This window comes from Hippocampus guttulatus, chromosome 8, assembly GCF_054856545.1.
Source record: "Hippocampus guttulatus isolate MCC_2025c chromosome 8, RoL_Hgut_1.0, whole genome shotgun sequence".
In the NCBI taxonomy this organism is placed as follows: Eukaryota; Metazoa; Chordata; class Actinopteri; order Syngnathiformes; family Syngnathidae; genus Hippocampus; species Hippocampus guttulatus.
In genome coordinates, this window is record NC_141268.1 from 17,195,310 (window position 1) to 17,215,296 (window position 19,987).

The window sequence follows — 19,987 nt, forward strand, 5'->3', positions numbered from 1 at the left end:
GCCCCCTTTGTGAAGAAAGTCGAGGCGCCGCTGGCTTCAGTCTAAGTGGTGTGAAGAGTTTCTGGCCCCTTCACACACTCCAGCTCTGTAACACTGAGACGTGTGTGGTAGGAAAATGTTACATTCTGTATCTATGTCAAGAAAAGGAAGAAATAAGAAAAAAAAAAGAGGTTGACTCACTCTTGTAGAGGTGTACCTAATGATGTGGCCAGTGGCAATCTCCACAGATCAGCAGCAGATTTGTGGCAATTCAAAGATGTTACTTGGCCATTATAGATGGTGTGGGTTCTGTATGGCTAATTAGCACCAAGGATCATTTTATGAAATATTCTCATCAGAAGTGCTCTAACCTAAAGAGATGTGACGTGAAAGCGAGTGACAGGGACGAGGAGTGATGATAAGCCTTAGCTGGGGATCTCCCGCGGGCTTTGCTGCACCGAGTGCAATGCTTTCATATCTGTCCCAGATTCATAAAGGCACCTATCCGAGGCGGAAGCCAGGTTTCTCATAAACTCAAATCTGTATGCAAATGCCCACCCTCTCGATATTTAGCACAGAAATGTAATCAAAGCCCTGTGATTCTCGCGCGAAGGAAACAAGTCGAGAAATTCCACGTCCCACGCCCCCCTTGGGGAAACACGGCACCGAAGCACACGAACAGTTTCCTATATCATTAAAACATGTGTGACGAGCGCAATCCCCCAATTAGAGTGAGATTTATCAGCTATGAGATCAATCTTCACCGTCCCGAGGAGCTCGGCGGTGATGAGGTGTCATGCCGAAGAAAAGGACAATCCATGACAGTCATAGCTTAATTGGAGCCGCGTTACATTCACACGGTATAAACTTTGGCTCAAAGCTTGAGCACAAGCACACCCCAAGAAAACAAATCACAATTGGTCCCATGGAACTGCTGCCTTTTGGAAAATGTCATGTGCAGGCATCACATTTTCTTTCATAAGAAATGACAGAAATGTACCGTATTTTTCCACACTATAAGGCACTTTGGAGTATAAGGCGTACCTTCAATGAATGGCCTATTTTACAACTCTAAGCTACACAGAGTTATAAGGTGCATAGAATAGAAGCCACAATAGCGGTTGCGCTATACATCCACTAGATGGAGCTATGCTACATGAAATACAACACAATACAGCTTTCTTGATATCGAGCTTTCACAACTGCTGCAGCTGTAACAAAGCGCTTTACACTATTATTATTGATCCATTCAGAAATCTGAATATTGATCCGTGTATAAGGCGCATCGGATATATAAGGCTTTTGAGAAAAGTGAAGGCGTTATAGTGAGGAAAAACGATCATTATTCATTTCCAAATTCTGGCCATCCTTCTTCTTCTGCAGACCTTTTTTGCTATTCGCCGTCACCATTTTGGATGACATTTTGGTGGAGGTATTATAGATGAATGCCCTTCCCGACTCCATCTCTCCCTATTTCTCCAGACTTGGGACTGGCACCGACTTGGGTAGCTTTTCCCACCCCAGAGAGGTTTGGTAAGCGAAACAAAAAAAGGTTAACTGCTTTTTTTAAATAACATTTTTACATTCTTACTGTACCAGATCAGGGTGTACCCCGCCTACTGCCCAGTAACTGCTGGGATAGGCTCCGGCATGCCCGCGACCCTTGTGAGGATAAGCGGATTAGATGGATGGATGGACATTTATACTGTAAACACAAGTTAATTACAGTATAGTGAATTTTCAAACAATAAATCGCCTTTCTATAATTGTGAATCTTACTCGTTGAAAAGTGTTTTACCAATATATATAGACCAATATATTAACTTTAATATCGAACTGAGCAGCCGTGACAGAGAAATGTATGAGGCCATAATACGAATGCAGCGAGAGTGCGAGCGAGGCAGCTGCTGTAAAGCACACACGTGTACCATTGTAGCTGACAGCTAATTTGAGGTGCGCACAGGAGGTACGGTCAATATTACGGGAAACAAATCCTTTCCATCAGGTTCATAATTTGGGGTTAGGATTGCTACAGAGCGGGTGACTTGCGTGACCTCACACATGATTTGAGGTGTGACCTTTGACGGCTGGCCTTGGGAGTAATCAAATCTTGAGTATACTATGAAGTATAAAGAGTATCAAATTGACAAATTGCTCATAATGCTGTCATTTTACCCTGAAATAAGAAAATGGGAATCTGTTCTTCGTTTTTCTTTTGGTGCTACACTGGCAAATTTAAGATTTGTGAGTCAACTGAGGCTTAAGGCGAAGGACTACGAGCACTGCTGGAATGAAAAAAAATAAATAAAACACCATTTGAATTTCATAAGAATATAATCCACTAAATAAATACCACATGATGTGCATCCTCCCTGGCTTGAAGACCAATACTTTCCTCCTATTATTGCGGTTGAGTCGACTTATCCCCTGTCCACCCACTTTCTCCGTCACTGGCCCTGATAATAATATGTTGTCAAAAGCAGGGGCTGTAATTTGTAATAGGGGATATTATCCAAAACAGGGAACAGCTATCATCATGCTTGCAGACCTCCCAGAGAACATGACACAAATGCGCAGGAAGCCTCCTTTCTTCACAAATGTGACTCACACAACATTCGCACGGAAGCTTTTTCACGACTTTGAATGACACACAGCAGCGCCACTTTTACTCAGCCGCGTTTCAAGTGTGTCAGGTGCTGTGTCAGGGATGGGCAGGTAGAGCAAGGCCACCCAAAACTAGAAAGTACCGCGTGTGTCAGGGTGCCTCTTTTTGTCAACTTTTGCATTGGTTTTGGAGTGGATTTAGTTTTGTGTCGTGATGTGTCTTGGTTTCCTGAGTCCCTTGTTCATGTCCTCCCGGTCCCCTGGTTATGTGTTCATTACTCCATGTCCTCATCGGCCCTGCTCTTTGCGTCTCCCAATCAGCTCTCTCCAGCCTCTTGTGTCATTTTCCCGACCCTTTCCCTTATCCGTTTTACTTAGGTATTCCCAATATCAACCCACACATATTTGTTTTCCCGCTGACCTTTTACTTGGGTCCCCGTTTGGTTATTTATTTTGGACCACAGCATGGTGGCCAATGGAGGCGGCCAGGTAAAGGTCAGTGTCATTCTGTTGGCCTTGATCTGTCATCACCTCGCTTGTCTTGACATGTTGTTCTGCTTGGTTTTCCTCTCATTCCAAACATGGGTTGTCGTCATGTCGTTGCACACCCAAATCCAAGTCACCTCGTTCTGTTGCCCCGTCCCCCATTTTGACTTCCTTCCAAACTATACGGTGGCTGTCCAATCAGGCGGGCAAATCAGCGCCACAGTTCTGGCCCTGCGACTGCTCAAGGACCCTATACCGGCCCAGCGGCTGATCATGACTCAGTCACCTGTTCATGTCGAGACTGGGTGGCCCAGACCCCAACATTAGTCACCCATTAACGTTTCAACTTGCCAAACGTGAGCCCCAGGCCAGTCACCCGTCCACATTGAGACTGGCCGGCCGGGACCATCGCACAAGTCACCCTGTCGTGAGCACATTCAGCGGCCATCATCCAACCCCCTCGCCGGCAGCACAAATCCTGCGGCCGTCAGCAGCTGTTCAGTCAAGACCTCATGTCGGGGCTATGGCAACTCCAAGTCGTTCACCTAAATAGCCACAACAAGGCCCCGTGCCTTGGATCCTGGTTGTTCAGTCAGTTTTGGTTCATTGTCCTACGTCATGTGTCTTGTCGTGTTGTGCTGTCGGTCGTGGTGGTGACTCTTTCTCTTATCTTGTTTTGTTTTTTTTTGTTTTTTTAAATTTTGTCAATTCAGTATTTTTACCTTGAAACACGGCACCTTTTGTAAATATTTTACATAACCCTGCTCTCTTGCACATGGGTCCAGCTGTGTCTTTGCCTGCACTCCACCACATGGGCAAACGCAAGCACACACACACACACACACACACACACACACACACACACACACACACACACACACACACACACACACACACACACACACACGCTATGTGACTGTGGTTCAAATGCCATGAACGCGTATGATTTATTTATGACTAAAAGTGGGATTCCAGCAGCAAATGTGCTTTCCTAATGGAATATATCACCTTCTTGCTCCATCTCACAATCACAGATAGCTGCACAAAAAAGGGTCCTCTTGAATGAACTGCACTCACAAAGTATTTGAATGCCGCTTAATTCTGCAATCAGATAGGATATTCAAAATAAAAAATAAAAAATCTTGCAGACTTCAACCATGGTACCCTTCTAAACTGAACCCCCACCACTCCTTTTTTCTCAGTGCAACACTACAGCAACACGGTTGTCCAGCAATTAAAATGAAATTCTCCACTTTTTTTTTAAATCATTCTTTGCTGAGGGATGTGGCACAGAGCTCTCTTTATGTCAGACAGTACATCAATAATGCACACACAGCTCAAACTGGCTCGCTTGAATGGCTCAACAACCTAAAAACCCATCATGAAAGGATGTGAGTGCAAGCGTGCGCGTTTGTGAATAAAAGTCGGAGGGTGTTGTGAGCCTTGACTTTCAAAACCTTTTGAATTTTGAAAGCGTTTTTTTTCTATCTGAACACGTATTATTGACTGAATTGTTTTTTGACTTCACATTTAATAGTGGAAAGGTAAAGGCTGTTGTGAAGAGGTCAGGGGAAAACACTTATCTTCAATGCATGCAGGTTTGATTGCTTGTAAATTACTGCATGCTCTTTTTCTTTTTTTTTGTGTCGTCTTAAATTCTTACCGCAACAAAACTGTCAAATGTACCCCCCGTGTGACACCTAATTTGTTCAAGCAAATACGTTTTACGTGCTTTAGCTATATATATTTAAAAATAATAATAATCAAAATAATTCAAGGCAAAAGTCCAAGAGTGGGTGCGGCACCTCTCACGCAACTTTCGCCCGACTTTGCGCTCCCCCCCTCCCCCCCAACAGCGCGGAGACTGACCTGCAGGAGACTGTGACTTCCACCTTGGTGGCGGGGATGTTGCCGGTGATGGGGTCGAAGTCGTACACGGATGACATGTTCTCCATCTTGTTCATCACCTCCCTTTCCACCACGTCCATCTCGAGAGCGCGCGGTGGCTCCGGTCTGATCCGGGAGGCGCAAAGCCTGGCCCCGATGGAGCGCGTCGAGTCTCCACCGACTCCGGAGACCAGATCAGAGACCAGGTGGTCTCCGGTCCGACCCGGTGAGGCAGCCACTTCAGATATGTTGAGGCTGGAGATGAAAGTGAACAAATGTGCTGGTGAAAACCCACGACGGCAGACGTGCAGTCGGTTATGTGTCCATACAGCCGGGGAAGTTTTGCAGTGTGATTGTGCGCCGAGATGAAAAGTGTTCTTCTCCTTGCTACGTGTGCACGGTGGAGCATGTGGAGAGGAAGAAACGCAGCAGATGTACTCAAACGTATCGTCCTCCTCCCTGAATGAATCACGCTCAAGTGCTGGCGACCCTACCCAAAGCCCACGGCATGCAGAGTGTGTGCGCACTGTGGTTCGTTCACGCGCGGATTTCTTTGACGAGTTGACGTGATCGCAAAAAAAATAAAAAATAAAAAGAAAATACGCTGGTTGCACGTAATTCAATCATAGGCTTCCCAACGCGTTTGTTGATGCGCTAAAGATTTCCAAGGGGGGTTCCCAGTCACTTGCAGCTGGCAAAACTATGGCAATGGTTTAGAATGAAGAGCTTTGAATGCGCATGCTTATGTCTATTTTTTTATTGAATATCTGTGACCAAAAAAAAAACAAAACCGTAAAGAATACCTTTTCTATAACTCACTGGTTAAATGTAATTTTTTTTTTGTTTTGGTCATTTCATGGCAACTGTAACGGACAGCTGCCCTAAAGAATGCTGGGGAAAATACTTAGCATTCACAACCTATAGATGGGCAACTGTTAAAAAAAGGGGGGGGATAATTTTGGGGGCAGGGGGTGTCAATGAAAAATCCAAAATATGAAAAAAATATTGGCATTTTTTTCAAAATAATCTGCGGGTGCCATACGGCAAACATGCAGCGTTACTAACACAAATTACAAATTTGTGCACACAAATATTCTTATTTGTCACGTTTGCAAGGTGGTGGTGGACCCAAAACGCAGGCGAGAGGGAGGAGCAGGGTGTATTTGACTAATTGTATTAAACATAGAGAAAACTAAATCCAAAACAAACAAAGTCCCAAGTATCAAACAAAAAAAAACATGACTTAAGATCAAAACTATCAATAACAGAAACATGACCTAAACATGAAAAACAAACAAACCTGACAGCAGCAAAGACCAACAATGACTCGACAATGAATGTTCGGGCAGGAGTCCTTCTATAGAACTAATTACCTAATGACCAACAGGTGTGCAGCTGCAGGGAGAGCCCTACAGTGCCACCTGTTGGTCCCAAACGGAATCATGACATTATTTGTTCACACTAAATACTATTTCATGCACAGCAATTAGTGCTTCGTGTGCACAAACTATTTCTTCTTTTGCATGAGAGAGATACGGCATGGACAAGAGGGTAAACAAATCGAGCGCACCTACACCGATTCGCTTCTCACTGACCTAATCAGTGCCTTCAAAACCCCACAAATTACTGCATTTGATGTTTTTATTTTAGACCAAAATGAAGTAGTGATATTATGACAAAAAGTTTTCATTTTGTATGCATCCACCGGTAACCGTGTTGCCCCCCAGAGAGATCGTTGCAGTTGCTCCGCCGATGAAGCTAGCTTTCTCTCCGTGATCATCATTCCTTGCAATGCCAAGCTTTTCATGATGTCCTTGTCACTCATCCCGAGCCTAAAATAAAATTCGATCACGCTGTCCCTGCCCATTATTTCTTTCCTTCGACCTTTCAACTTTTAAAGAAGGTGCGTTGAATTTTTCATTCAAATGACAGGGAAGGTGCCAGAACTACTTCTTGCGCACTTTCGTTTGTTTTGTCCACACAATGTAGTATTCAATGCGCACAAAGTAGTAGTTCGTTCCCATAAAGGAGTTCCTCGTGCATACATAATAGTCACAGCGTGTGCACAAAGTCATTTTTTTTCTTCATGTCGTGTCTGGGGTTCCGTAATTTTTAATCATTTTTAACCTTTAGAAACAGCCCTGTCTGCTGACGACAAACTACATCCACAATAAGAAAATCGGTTTCTTTGGAAGTGTCAAAACAAAGTCCGAATCATTACTGTATTGTCCAAAGGTGGAACTCGCGTTGCTCCATGTACGTTTGTGCCAGCGGAGATGTGTGATCAAGCAGTTTTAAGAAGTGCAGCTACCAAATAAAATATGTTCAAGCAGGCTGAGGCCAAATCAATATTAATTACACGAAGGGGAATTACATATTTAATGGCACGCATCCATCATTGGCCAGTTGTTTGCCGCTAAGACTTTGGACCCAGTAAACTATTGTAATAAATATGCAAAAGTGGCGCATACGGCGCCTGCCAACAATGAAATGGGTTTGCCATATTGAGCTAAGTACACTTCCCAAATGCAAGCGGTCTACATGGAGCCTTGGTTAAGTCCCTCACTCTCAATCTCATGAGGGGGAAAACATCACATTTGAAGGACTACGGAGAGCACAGCTGGCATTTTCGATTTAACATGGCAGCAGAGACCACACATCCGTAGTTTGTCTCCAGCTTCTCTTCTTGCTGACATGTACACACGCATACGCACCACCGCACAGTCTCACACACAGCTTTGCACAGTTTCCCACTCATAAATGGATAGAGAAGCACATGGCTTTCCCTGCAAAAAGCCGCTATAGTTGTCTGGATTCTGGAAATCAATTTATGCCAGCAAAGGAGGTCTCTGCCCACACAGCCCTCCAGCTTAACATCAGCAACACACACACACACACACACATGCATACACACGCATAAAAAACGTTTATCTTCCCGCACGCCACTGAACAACCCGTGTAGAAGTACACACATGTCCACATGTGCACCTTTTCCTCCGATTCATGTATTTGAAAGGTTTAATGTGGATGCTCACGTGAAGGCAGAGGTTCCAAGGAGTGGGTTGATAAGACAGTAAAAAGAAAATGTGAATAGAAACACCTTTCGAATGACAGACGCTGTCAATTTTTTTTTTTTTTTGCAATAATTCTACAAACACCGCAATCAACTACCGGTTTGTGGTGGAAAAACACTTGAAGCAATTATCAGCTAATTACAGAGAAACTGAAGATCAAAATGCAGATGCCAATTACCAAAGGGAATCACGGCCAAGCAGGCGTGTTGTGTAATCGATCGTCCTGAGCAACAAAATGCCGGATTCTTGCGTTAAATGCTTTGGCTCTATCCAACTGAGATGGAGCAGGAGGTGGTCAGTGCTTTGTGCTGGTGCTGACATTAATAACACCATAGGGGATTCAAATGCCCCCTTCCGTCCATCTCTTATCCCATTTCCTCCTTCCTGCAGCTTCGAAAGCACTAATTACTGAGTTTCGGCTTCCTGGCATCATTTTTTTCCAAGGGCAAAAAACACACGAATGTCCCGTCAAGCAAGATACACTATGTTAAAAGATGTTCATTTTAGCAGCTTTAACATGTAATTTCAATTCATCGTCTTATTTAAAGTACGCCCTCAATGGCTGAATGTAACATTTTGGGCAAATAAGTGTGAGGCACACGTTCAGGGGCGGAAAATTTGACGTCAATTGGTAGTCAAACTTAATCAGGTACTGGAGCTGGAGATGTTGTTAATGAAGAAGCTCATCTGGCAGGGGATGTGTCGTCGTCTTGTAATGACCTGTGAGCTCTTGGGAAGAATTTCTTCGAAATGTTCAAGAGACCCTAAAACGATCCAAAAAGGAAAAGTAGCCTTAATACAGCCAACCTAGATATTTGACATCAAGAAAATCTCATGGCACACCACCAAGAAAATACGTCAAAAGTAACGATGATCTCACAAATTGCCCAGTGTGTAAAATCTTGACCTGTTTCTTGAATAAAAAGCTCTTCTTCTGCTGTATGAATGGCAGGTTAATTGTACCTTCTGCCATCTAGTGGAAATGCATTGAATAGTTCTGCCTGTCACAAAACGTTAACTGGCATGCATATAAATGAACAGAGATGCATTATTTGTAGCAAATAATATTTTTTTTAACCAATCAAGTGGAATCGGATCCTTTGCCGTGACATACCTGATTCCCTGATACATTTTTATTTCTAATATTGGTTTGGATCACGTTTACAGGCGAGGTCGTACAAAGATGGAGAGGAGTTCAAAAACTCTTTTGACCCCAAATCAAAGCTTCAAGAATTCACCATTTTGGAACTTGCTTCTGACCTAAACCAAATTGAAAATGCATGCTGTGAGCTCAAGGGATCTGTGCACAGGACCTGTCCTTGCAGTCTGACAAATTTGGAAAGCTTTTGGGAGCGACGGCTTCAGCTAATCAGTATAGATGAGTCATCCTGATAGATGATCAGAAGAACTGAATGCTCTATGAAAATGTGCTTGAAGAAACTACGAGGGCCATAGACACCCTAACATATTTGTTGTTTGTTTTGTTTTATTAAACCGAATTAGCGTACGACTGGTTCGTACATCCGCCTCAAAAATCTGAGGTTCCGAGTTCAAAGCTCAGCCCTGGCCGACTGTGTAGCGTTGGCACCTTCTCCCCGTGCTTGTATATCCACCCCCAGGCCCTCCCCAAGACTGTGGCTGATCTCAACCTTTCATACATACTCTAGATGTGACAAGTTCTTTTTCTTTTTCAAGTACATTTGAAAGTTAAGCGCCACCGTCTTGTATTTGGAGTTTGACTGAAACGCACCGCTGCGTCCGCCCTCGCTGCTTGACTTAGAAGCCTCCACGGTGGCGTACACAGAAACACGGGGCTCGATAAATCTCCCTTCAATGGGGGGACACACAATCCATCCCCGCCGCCCCTGGGTGTAATCTCACTCTGCGGTGGTGTTGTTTAATCCGAAATCAAACGTCTCCCGAGGTGGCTAAAATGAAAGAGGAACATTTTCTGAATGATTAGCCGGTGACTGGCAAGCAAACAGAAGGGAAATAGGCTCACGCAAAGCGCGCATGCAATATTTATGGGAGGGGATGTGGCTGATTGACTGGCGGAAGGCCTGCTGTCCCCTCAGACCGCAGCAGCGCAAGTGCGATGTTGGATGAGTGAGTGAATAACAGCAACTGACATGTAAAAAAAGAAACTCATCGGGAAGTCTTGATTCAAAACTTAACGAGTCAAAATGAATCACAATGAAACAAGGCTCTCTTTCGAACGTGTTGCAGCACGAAGAGCAGCTTTGACTTTTACTGTAAATGGGAACCATTCCCAACCAATAAATGAACCGCATTTTGGGCAAATTGACCTCTGGGGACTAGTTAGAAAGCCACAGAGATGTTCGCGGCGGTAGCTGCTCTAAGTCACCGTTGGCATTCAAAGTGATTGCGGCCGGGAAGGGGCAACTTAAATCCTGGAAGGGGGGGGGGGGGGGGGGGGGTACAAATTTTCATCAGTGCTACTCAGGAGCCACATAGGATCACACACTTCATGCTATTTTAAATCCAAGTGCAAAATATGTTCTCTTGATATATTTAATTTTTCATAGTACCTTTTTCAATGTGCGACAAGAGCCACTAAACCAACCCAACAAAAAATAACTATATGCTGTTTTGTTTTTTCCAGTGCAAAGGGCTCTTAAATGAAAATTACCATTCAAGGACTGCACAAAACTGACCACGGCTTTCAGTCTCTAAAATAATCATACTGATGAAGGAAGAGCGGCCCGGTAGTCCAGTGGTTAGCACGTCGGCTTCGCAGTGCAGAGGTACCGGGTTCGATTCCAGCTCCGGCCTCCCTGTGTGGAGTTTGCATGTTCTCCCCGGGGCCTGCGTGGGTTTTCTCCGGGTGCTCCGGTTTCCTCCCACATTCCAAAAACATGCATGGCAGGCTGATTGGACGCTCTAAATTGTCCCTGGGTGTGAGTGTGGGCGTGGATGGTTGTTCGTCTCTGTGTGCCCTGCGATTGGCTGGCAACCGATTCAGGGTGTCCCCCGCCTACTGCCCGAAGACGGCTGGGATAGGCTCCGGCACCCCCCGCGACCCTAGTGAGGATCAAGCGGTTCGGAAAATGGATGGATGGATGGATGGATGAAGGAAGAATGTCCCGCAGAAGTGAATCAACAGCAGTGCACACCATCTTCTATCTTCCAGTTATGATATTTTGCATCGACAATGAAAAAGTTGTTCCCCAAAAAAATGCAACAGTGATGTCAGCTGAAATGAAAATAATAATAATAATAATAATTTTAATTGAATCAAAATGGCTCCACCAACTCAAAAGACACTTAACTATCTTTTGATTTGGTGGAGCCGGTTAGATTAGTTTCCCTTGACTGTGATGACAAAAATAATTGAATTTTGAAATTGAATGTGTTCTTCACCAGCTCGTCAATAATAGAGACATGACGGCGAATTTTTTCCTGCTTATCACTGCATGTCATCACAAGTGGAACACCACTCAGTGGTTTTTAATACAACAGATAGAGTACACAATGTACTTGGCTTCAGCTATCTCCCAGCAAGAATAAAAGCAGAAAATCCTCTCTCTCCATTTCCAAAACGCACTCCACCAAATTTTAGATAAGGAAGCTTCGAATATCCCCGTGTATTTTGAAGGTAACACATACCAAGTGAGCTCATAAGGAAGATAAGACGGAAGGTGGCTAATGTTTGATGGACTGCTGTTATGATCGAATGACGGCTCAAAGGTCCAAATCTGCTTTTTGATCCGCCTTCACGCTTCACAGCTACCTCCCAGAGGGAATAGAAATCTTTTACCGGTGAGTATTTTATTTAACTTCTCCATTTCTATGTGGGCATGTTAAATCGCCAAAGTTTTTCTTCCCAGGCGTCCTGTCGGTTGCGCCGCCATGGTGGAGCTAGCTTTCTACCCAGGCGTGGCCCTGATGTACTTTTTTGCCGTGATGAACGCCACCAAGTCGGATCGGATTGAACTGGATGAGCGGGCGTCAATGAACGTCTTCTGTCTGTTTGTACTGGCGCAGCCACTGTGTTTGGTACTGGGAGGATACACCGGCATGGCCACGTACCTCCTCACCGCGCTGGTCTCTTACAACTTCCTGCCATGGAAGAAGACGAAACAGATGACAAAAGACGCAAAGAAGACAAAGTGAAACAAAATATTGGGGGGAATTTTTTTTTTTGTTTACATCAAGTTGAATGACAAAAAACATGTATTGTGACTAAATGGACCATTTAATGTTTTTTTTCCCTTTTTTTTTTTTTTTTGCTTGGTAATTTATTGTTAGTACAAAGTAAAAGCAATAACATGAAAAGATATGGATGAAGCAAGAAAAAATCCTAAATATATAATTTGCTGGTCAGGGTAAAAATGAAGTCATTTTTGTTAGAATGATCACAAAGCATTTCTTTTGTCAAGCAGATAAAGTTATGGTTCTACATAACTTGCATACTTAGATAAAATGCTTTTCAAGATTCCTCGGGGGAGGGGGGGGGGGTCTCCAAATCTTTGTAGCTATAGGAAGACAAATGAAAATGCCTGTGTGAAACGAATTTGTCCTAATGAGTAGAAACTGATGGATACATTGGTGTTATTTGCGTTTATTTTTTTTTCCATTGTAGAAATTCTTATTGCCAATAAATGCTGTACGATGAGAAACACGAATTATTTTCCTTTTAAATGATCCCGCCATTTTTGAGGAGTTGTGTGATGAGCAGCGCACATGAGAATGTATGTTACACCCGTTCAAAATGTGCCAAAGCTTCTCTGCATCTTATATATTTTTTTCTGCTGACCAAACATGGACTGATTTATGAGGAAACAAGACACGTTTGCAGTTTAACAAACAGTCCAGATAGCGTTCGATAGCGACTGTGGAGATAATGGATTGCTGTCTCGATATTCCTCTGCATTTGCATTATGGTCTTTATTTATTTTAATACCACCAAAATCTGACATTTGAACATGGGTGTGAAGACATTTTATAACAGCTGCAATAAGCAGTTTGCCACTGGCGGTGAATATTTGGCACACTGGGGCAAAATACATCCCCAGTCGTGCTGTTCATCCCACAAATGCCTTTCGCTTTCCCTCCACATGTGACATCATTAAAAGGACAATAAACTGGCTTTCTGAGAGTCATTGTTTCAACAAAGAGAAGAATCTACCCAGGAAAAAAAAAATCCTGTTGTTTGTGTAACGAGCTGGTTAATCGTCTTTGGATCTCTTCCATAGACATGCAGATGCTCACAATTTGACAATGGGAATATTTTTGCAGACACTCCTCATCATTCCAATCCTCTTCGGAGGTCATTTACACTCCCACAATGATTTGCTTTACTCAGATCATCTCATGATGTTTATAAGTTGAATTAAATGGTGATTGACAGCATGAAACCATGTACCTTTACGGTTGTTTTTGTAAAATAACATTTTCCGGCAAGGTTATGCAGTACCATGTGAAAATTGTTTATCATTTAGCATTGTTTACCGTTTCGCTTGTGGCAGTGAATGTGAGATATGTTCTCATTTACCCCCCCTAATTGGCGCATCAGCAACGCCGGCTCCTGCATCATCCATTATTGAAAGCAGAATAAATATCCACGGCCCTCAGGTATTCTGCTCATTTATTGCTCTTTCTACAAGCCTGCTCAACCCGTGTCCTTTTGGCGGAATTTCTTGCCGCGGTAGCTCACCACCCATCAAGCTCAATGCTTCTCCTCAAGCAGCTTTGTTTGCCGCCAATTTGCACGCTTTTGGCTTTATTTCAGAGTTGGACTGGACTTGTCTTGAGATACTCTCTCATCCTCCCTATCGAGGACATGAAAAGGAATTGAGCTGTTAATGATCACAAAGTGATTGTTGTTTTTACGGGGACGATATACTTTCTTGAGCTGGGCTGAATATTTCATGGCCACACATAAAATAGATATCTCTGTGAAGGAGTTTAAGTGCCACAGTGAAAAGAGCAAAAATAATGAAGATGATGCTACTATGATAAAAACGTGTGGGGGCGGGGGAGATATCACAATATTGAGCAAAAACGTTGCAGCGGTTAAGATGAATCATTTGGTGCTAGCACAGCCATTTTGTTATCCTTGAGAATTATTTCTTTCTGTTAAAGTCACTGGCCAATGAAAATGCTAGCGGTCAAACCCGGAAGAGAAGCGCCGGGCACTACAGTGCTAACTGTAGCCGGAACGCAAAATCATCATTCAAACTTTTTCCGAAACACGACGTGGCGACATTCCAACAAAACAGAACTAAGCATCCACACCACTGCGATAGCACATCTTAAACTGAATAACTTTTGCCCACGTTGTTTTAAACGCTTCTCCAGCGAGTGCTTGCACTGCCGATTGCGAACAGCAAGTCACGTTAAGCGATGCGGCAAACATAAAGCGCCACGGACACAAAGCAAAGCAGGCAAAGCAAGCAAGCATGATTGAATCTAAAAGGTAATTCCACAGATCTGACAAAGGAAAGCGGATGCGACAAACGTAGCTCACCATTGCGGTTATGCTGGCGACGAAGTGAGTGATTTCCTACTGAACCAAACTGCGATTTTTCGAAAAATACGTCAAGTGAATGGTAACCTGTCAGTGGCAGCCCCAGGTAAATCCTACATAAAAATATCTATTTTATCACATTGTTACATTTACGGTGTAACGGCGCATTCTGCAAAGCCCAATGGAGGTAATGAAATGAGCAAACACATACAGTACATCATGCCAAAAACGGGGACGTAATGACATACTCCGTGTAACAATGTAAAGCGCTTTGAGTACCCGAGGTAGAAAAGTGCGATATAAATCACAGCCCAATTTCCACTCGCACAAAAATAAAGCGTTTTCGCGAGACATCGCCGACATTGCTCCATTTATCAAATCAAGACATGTTAAAAAAAATAAAACTAGAGCCTTCACTGTTAGCTTTGTACATGTTCAGACGAACACAACAAGAAGTTGTTTAATGCATTGAGTGTGTGATTACATTTATTTTGTTGGTCTGTGCAAGTTGAACCCTCTCGAGTCTTTGGACTGGTCCTTCTTTTATTGCCAGTGTATCGCAGTGGGACACGGTGATGGATGAGCAAGTGAGAACTTTCATTTCCAGTGATAACCACTTGTTATTAATGTTTACCCTCACACACATATGAGGAGTGTGAACATAAGGGTTTTAATATTCACTGCAGGTATTTGCCTGAATGGACTCCTTACGTTGCAGGGTGATTGATAGCCCACAAGGCCAGAGATCAACGGATCAGCAAGTAAGAGCAGACTTGGCTGAAATGTTGCAATGTAATCAAACTGAAGAAGACGCCGGAATCAAATCCGCGAGTTATTTTTTTCCTCTCTTTTTTTTTTTTTTTTTTTTATGTGGCGCGAGCAGATGGAAGACATCCTGCTGGGATGCGATGGCTGTGCTGCGTATATGGATATTTGTTTGTGACTGGCATCTTCAAATGGCTTTCGTCTCCTCTGAGACGTTAATGGCCGTCATACATCACAACGTTTGCGAGTCCCGCCGCGACTGTGGCAAGCGATGCCCGCACAAGTTAATGATCGGCATTCGCAAAGGGAATGAAGATATATGCATTTCTTCTGAGCAATTCTTGACACTGACAGAAATGGCTTCTGGTGGGGAGAATAAAAAAATAAAACATCCAACCATGTGCCCATCTGTTATATTTTTCCTTTGATGTTCAACTATGGCGGCCCGGTAGTCCAGTGGTTAGCACGTCGACTTCACAGTGCAGAGGTACCGGGTTCAATTCCAGCTACGGCCTCCCTGTGTGGAGTTTGCATGTTCTCCCCGGGCCTGTGTGGGTTTTCTCCGGGTACTCCGGTTTCCTCCCACATTCCAAAAACATGCGTGGCAGGCTAATTGAACACTCTAAATTGTCCCTAGGTGTGAATGTGAGCGTGGATGGTTGTTCGTCTCTGTGTGCCCTGCGATTGGCTGGCAACCGATAGAGGGTGTCCCCCGCCTACTGCCCGAAGTCAGCTGGAATAGGCTCCAGCACCCCCCGCGACCCTAGTGAGGATCAAGCGGTTCGGAAAATGAATGAATGAATGAATGTTCAACTATTAGTCAGTATATAATTATTTTCGGTTAATTGCATGCATCGGGTCTATCAAAGTTAAATGTGGACTATTTTGTCGTTTTCAGTGAACATATTCCTTTTTTTTTTTTTTGATGCATGAAGTAAATCACCTTAGTTTCACGCCCACGAGAATGCAAATGCATTGATATGCAGACCATAATCTATTCCACCGTAGTGGAGGTTTGTGCTCCACTGGGTGCGTTTTAGTTCTATTTAAAGCCACTGACATAAATGCAGGCTGACAATTTGTGACAGGGCGAGAAAGGGAAGGAAACCCTATTCATAATGAATATGGACATTCACTACTAGCCTCGAAAAGAAAACAGTGACATGTATTACGTTTTGTTAAGTGATTTTCAAAGTAACGTTGACTTTGTATGAACGCCGCTAACAAGCAGAACTGGAGCAACTTAAAAGTGTTCCAGTTCCAAATAAATTAAAAATGAAAAAAAGAAAGTGCTATTTACAATGAGATGTACATTATAGTTGATTATATCTAACACTGAACCTAACTTTTTTTTCTTGAGTTATAAAACGATACTGAAAGAAAATGGTGATAATTATCCTCACACATTTTCCATGCAGACGCAGTGTAATGCTTATATTTCGGATAATCAATGGGGAAAAAAAGGTCTTAATTGACATGGCCTTTGGTGTATCAGCTTCAAATTCTTCATGTGATGGTATGATTTTCCATCCATCCATTTTCCAAACCGCTTGATCCTCATTAGGGTCGCGGGGGATGCTGGAGCCTATCCCAGCAGTCTTCGGGCAGTAGGCGGGGGACACCCTGAATCGGTTGCCAGCCAATCGCAGGGCACACAGAGACGAACAACCATCCACGCTCACATTCACACCTAGGGACAATTTAGAGCGTTCAATCAGCCTGCCATGCATGTTTTTGGAATGTGGGAGGAAACCGGAGTACCCGGAGAAAACCCACGCATGGTATGATTTTGTAGTTCTTAATTTTTTTTCTAGAGCTCTAAGCACAAATTTATGAGAATGGTCCGGAGAATGGTTTCAATTTTCTGAAACGTAACACAAAAAAAATCTTGTCTCAAATGAATGCAGGTCCTTTTCAATGACATCATTTGTACAAACACCGCACACACACACACACACACACACACACACGCACACACACACACACTTCTGAACAAGAACATTCGTGCTTACACAGCATGAGATGTGTGCAGGCTGGGTTGACACAGACCACTGTGCTTACGAAAAGAGTTCACGGCACTTCACTTTTCAGCATCTACTATACGTTACAGCCTTATTCCAAAAGCAAATAAGTTATCTCGCTTCCCCCAATTCAAATATCCCGACAAATATAAGGTTTTCAAATTTAAAAGAGAAAAAAAACCCCACATTGTTTATGGACCTTTGGCAGTCATGACAGCCGCAAGTCATTTTGAATATACTGTCATGCCTCTAGCTCGGCACACCTTCGGTATCTTTAGGCCGGTGCGCCCATTCCTTTTTCTCAAGTCAAGTCAAGGACATACACAAAGCTTGTCCTGAAGCCATTCCTTTGAAATCTTGGCTGTGTACTTGGGCTTGTTGTCCTACTAAAAGACGAACTGCCGCTGCAGTCAGCAGCGCTGCGGAGCAGGTTGTCATCAAAGATGACCTTTGAACATTGCCAAAAAAAAAAAAAAAACTCCTTGTTTTATTTTCAAGGAGAAGAGTGCGAAATGATCATTTTCTTTTTCGTCGTGGGCAACCGATAACCATGTTCGTCCTTAATACATTCAAATAACGTTTTTCAAAGTGGAGGATGACAACCTGCTCCAGTGGATGCTTAACATTTGAAAAAAAAAAATATATATATATATATATGTACTGTATATATACTGTATATTTTGGAATAAGACTGAAACATAAAACTGTGAATACGTTCACTGTATGCACACAAGGCATTCCAAAACAACTGAAAGCAGTCCCCACAAAGTCATCTCATGTTTTTGTTAACTTATTTATTCTGTTCGGGGGGGAACGTTGTATTTGTCATTAAATATTTACTTACACTATATACACTGAAACTTGTTTGTACATGGCTTGCTCACATGCATATTTTCATACGTTACAAAAAAACCAAAACAAATCCAACAACTGTACATTTACACTCACGTAAGAATGAGTAGTCTGTGCAATAGAAGGCACAAATGACCTTTGACCCTGCATTCATGTGGCATCAAGTATTGATTTCACAGACATTGCAACGTGGATTATGATAAGAGATGTGTGACTTGAGCAAGCCCTCTTGATTGTGAGCGAGCGCGATCCCGGACCGTCATCAGCCGGAGGAGGCCCAGATGATGAAAAGATTTCTTCTCAGCCGTTCATGATCGAGTGAGCCGAGACATCCGCGGACTTAAAACAGAATCCCGATTTGTCGGACTGATGTTTCTGCTACACAGACATTGCGATTGTGTAAGGCCTGTTGGCTGAGGCACAAGGCTGAAGTCGCGCGACCGAACCGAGCTTCTAATTCTTGACGGGCGGGAAGTACTAATCGCAGGCTAGCGAATCACGTGTGACTGGCCGCTTTAGGCTGACAATCTTGCAGAAAGACCCGTGACAGCCACTGTGTCATCGATTTCAAATTTGATGGCAAGTCATTCTTAATTCACGTTCTTGAAATTTTCCTTGCACTTCTGCACTTTTTTTTTTTAAAAACAGAGCTTGATATTAGCTGTTTAAATGATACTGTACTGAGCTTTGGTCATTTTTTTTTTTAATCGTTTGGCGGCATAGCGCCTCGAGCTGGTTGGAGGCTCAATTGTATCTAAACAAGACAATTTTTTTTTTACTGTTAGTCTGCTAAAATGTTTTTTAAAAAATATTTTAATGAAATGAAATTAATAAAGGTGCCAGTGAAAGACTGGACTTGCACTATTAAAGGTCTGCATGCTGCACTCTCAACATTTACAATACAGGACTGTTTAAAGGCTGACAGAAGGTGTCTTTCTGCGCCTGTGCATTTGACAAATGGCAATAGAATCGTCTGCTCAACCTACTGCGGGTCTAAAAGGCTGTTCTTTGCAGAAGGATTTCAATGCCGTGTTTAGAACGCACAGGCAATGTTCAGTCTAAAACTACGTTTCATACAGTACCTATGTGGACTATTCACAGGAGTGCCTACTTATCGAAAAAGCAGGCAAATCCTAACTTTCAGTGCATGAAAGTATATTGGGGCCCGCTCATGAAAATAAAAATGGTAATAATTAGGACAACAAAGCAGGACGACTACGTTGTACAACAAAATGGTCGGACAGGAATAAAGTAAGCCACTCTTATGGGAGAAAAGTTGAAATCTTATGGGAATAAAGTTGGGACTATGATGACAGGCATCCAGTGGACCCCGCTATTTTGGGGGACCCAAAAAACATTTTTTTCTTTTTTTCCAGAGAGAAACCTCCAGTTGGTGTTTTCCAAGAGCAAAAAAATATAAATAAAACAATTTTAGAAATGGTGAATACATTTTTTTTGGTAATTTAACGAGACTATTTGAGTTTGTCACACATGGTTTGCCAGGTTGACAAGATCCTCAATAGTCTTCATTTTTCAGACACATCTGTTGTTTTACTCGATTAAAATTGCAAAAATGTAATCAAAATGACTTTTGGCCGTAAACGACTTCATTCTCTACGCATGACCATCGAGGCCCTAATACTGAGTCGTCGGACCGAATATGAACAGTCTCACGATAATGAAGTTAGCTTGTTATGACATGACAGGACTATTTACAAAGCGCTCTCGTCGGACTGACATTTCCCTGTAGCTGGGGACAAACTTTGACGATAATGGCGGCCAGATTAAAAGATTATCTTGATGGGAAGGAAAACTAATTCATTGTCAAA

General features: G+C 43.0%; 1 protein-coding gene across 1 annotated transcript in view; it reads right to left on the reverse strand.

The window, feature by feature from the left end:
• Nucleotides 1-5,466, reverse strand: part of cpne5b (copine Vb) — a 68,460-nt gene extending 62,994 nt beyond the window's left edge. The window contains exon 1 of the mRNA XM_086117372.1: nucleotides 4,939-5,466. Within this exon, the coding sequence (XP_085973498.1) occupies nucleotides 4,939-5,057 (119 nt within the window). The 5' untranslated portion in view covers nucleotides 5,058-5,466. The remainder of the gene's footprint in view (nucleotides 1-4,938) is intronic.
• Nucleotides 5,467-19,987: the final 14,521 nt, after the last annotated feature.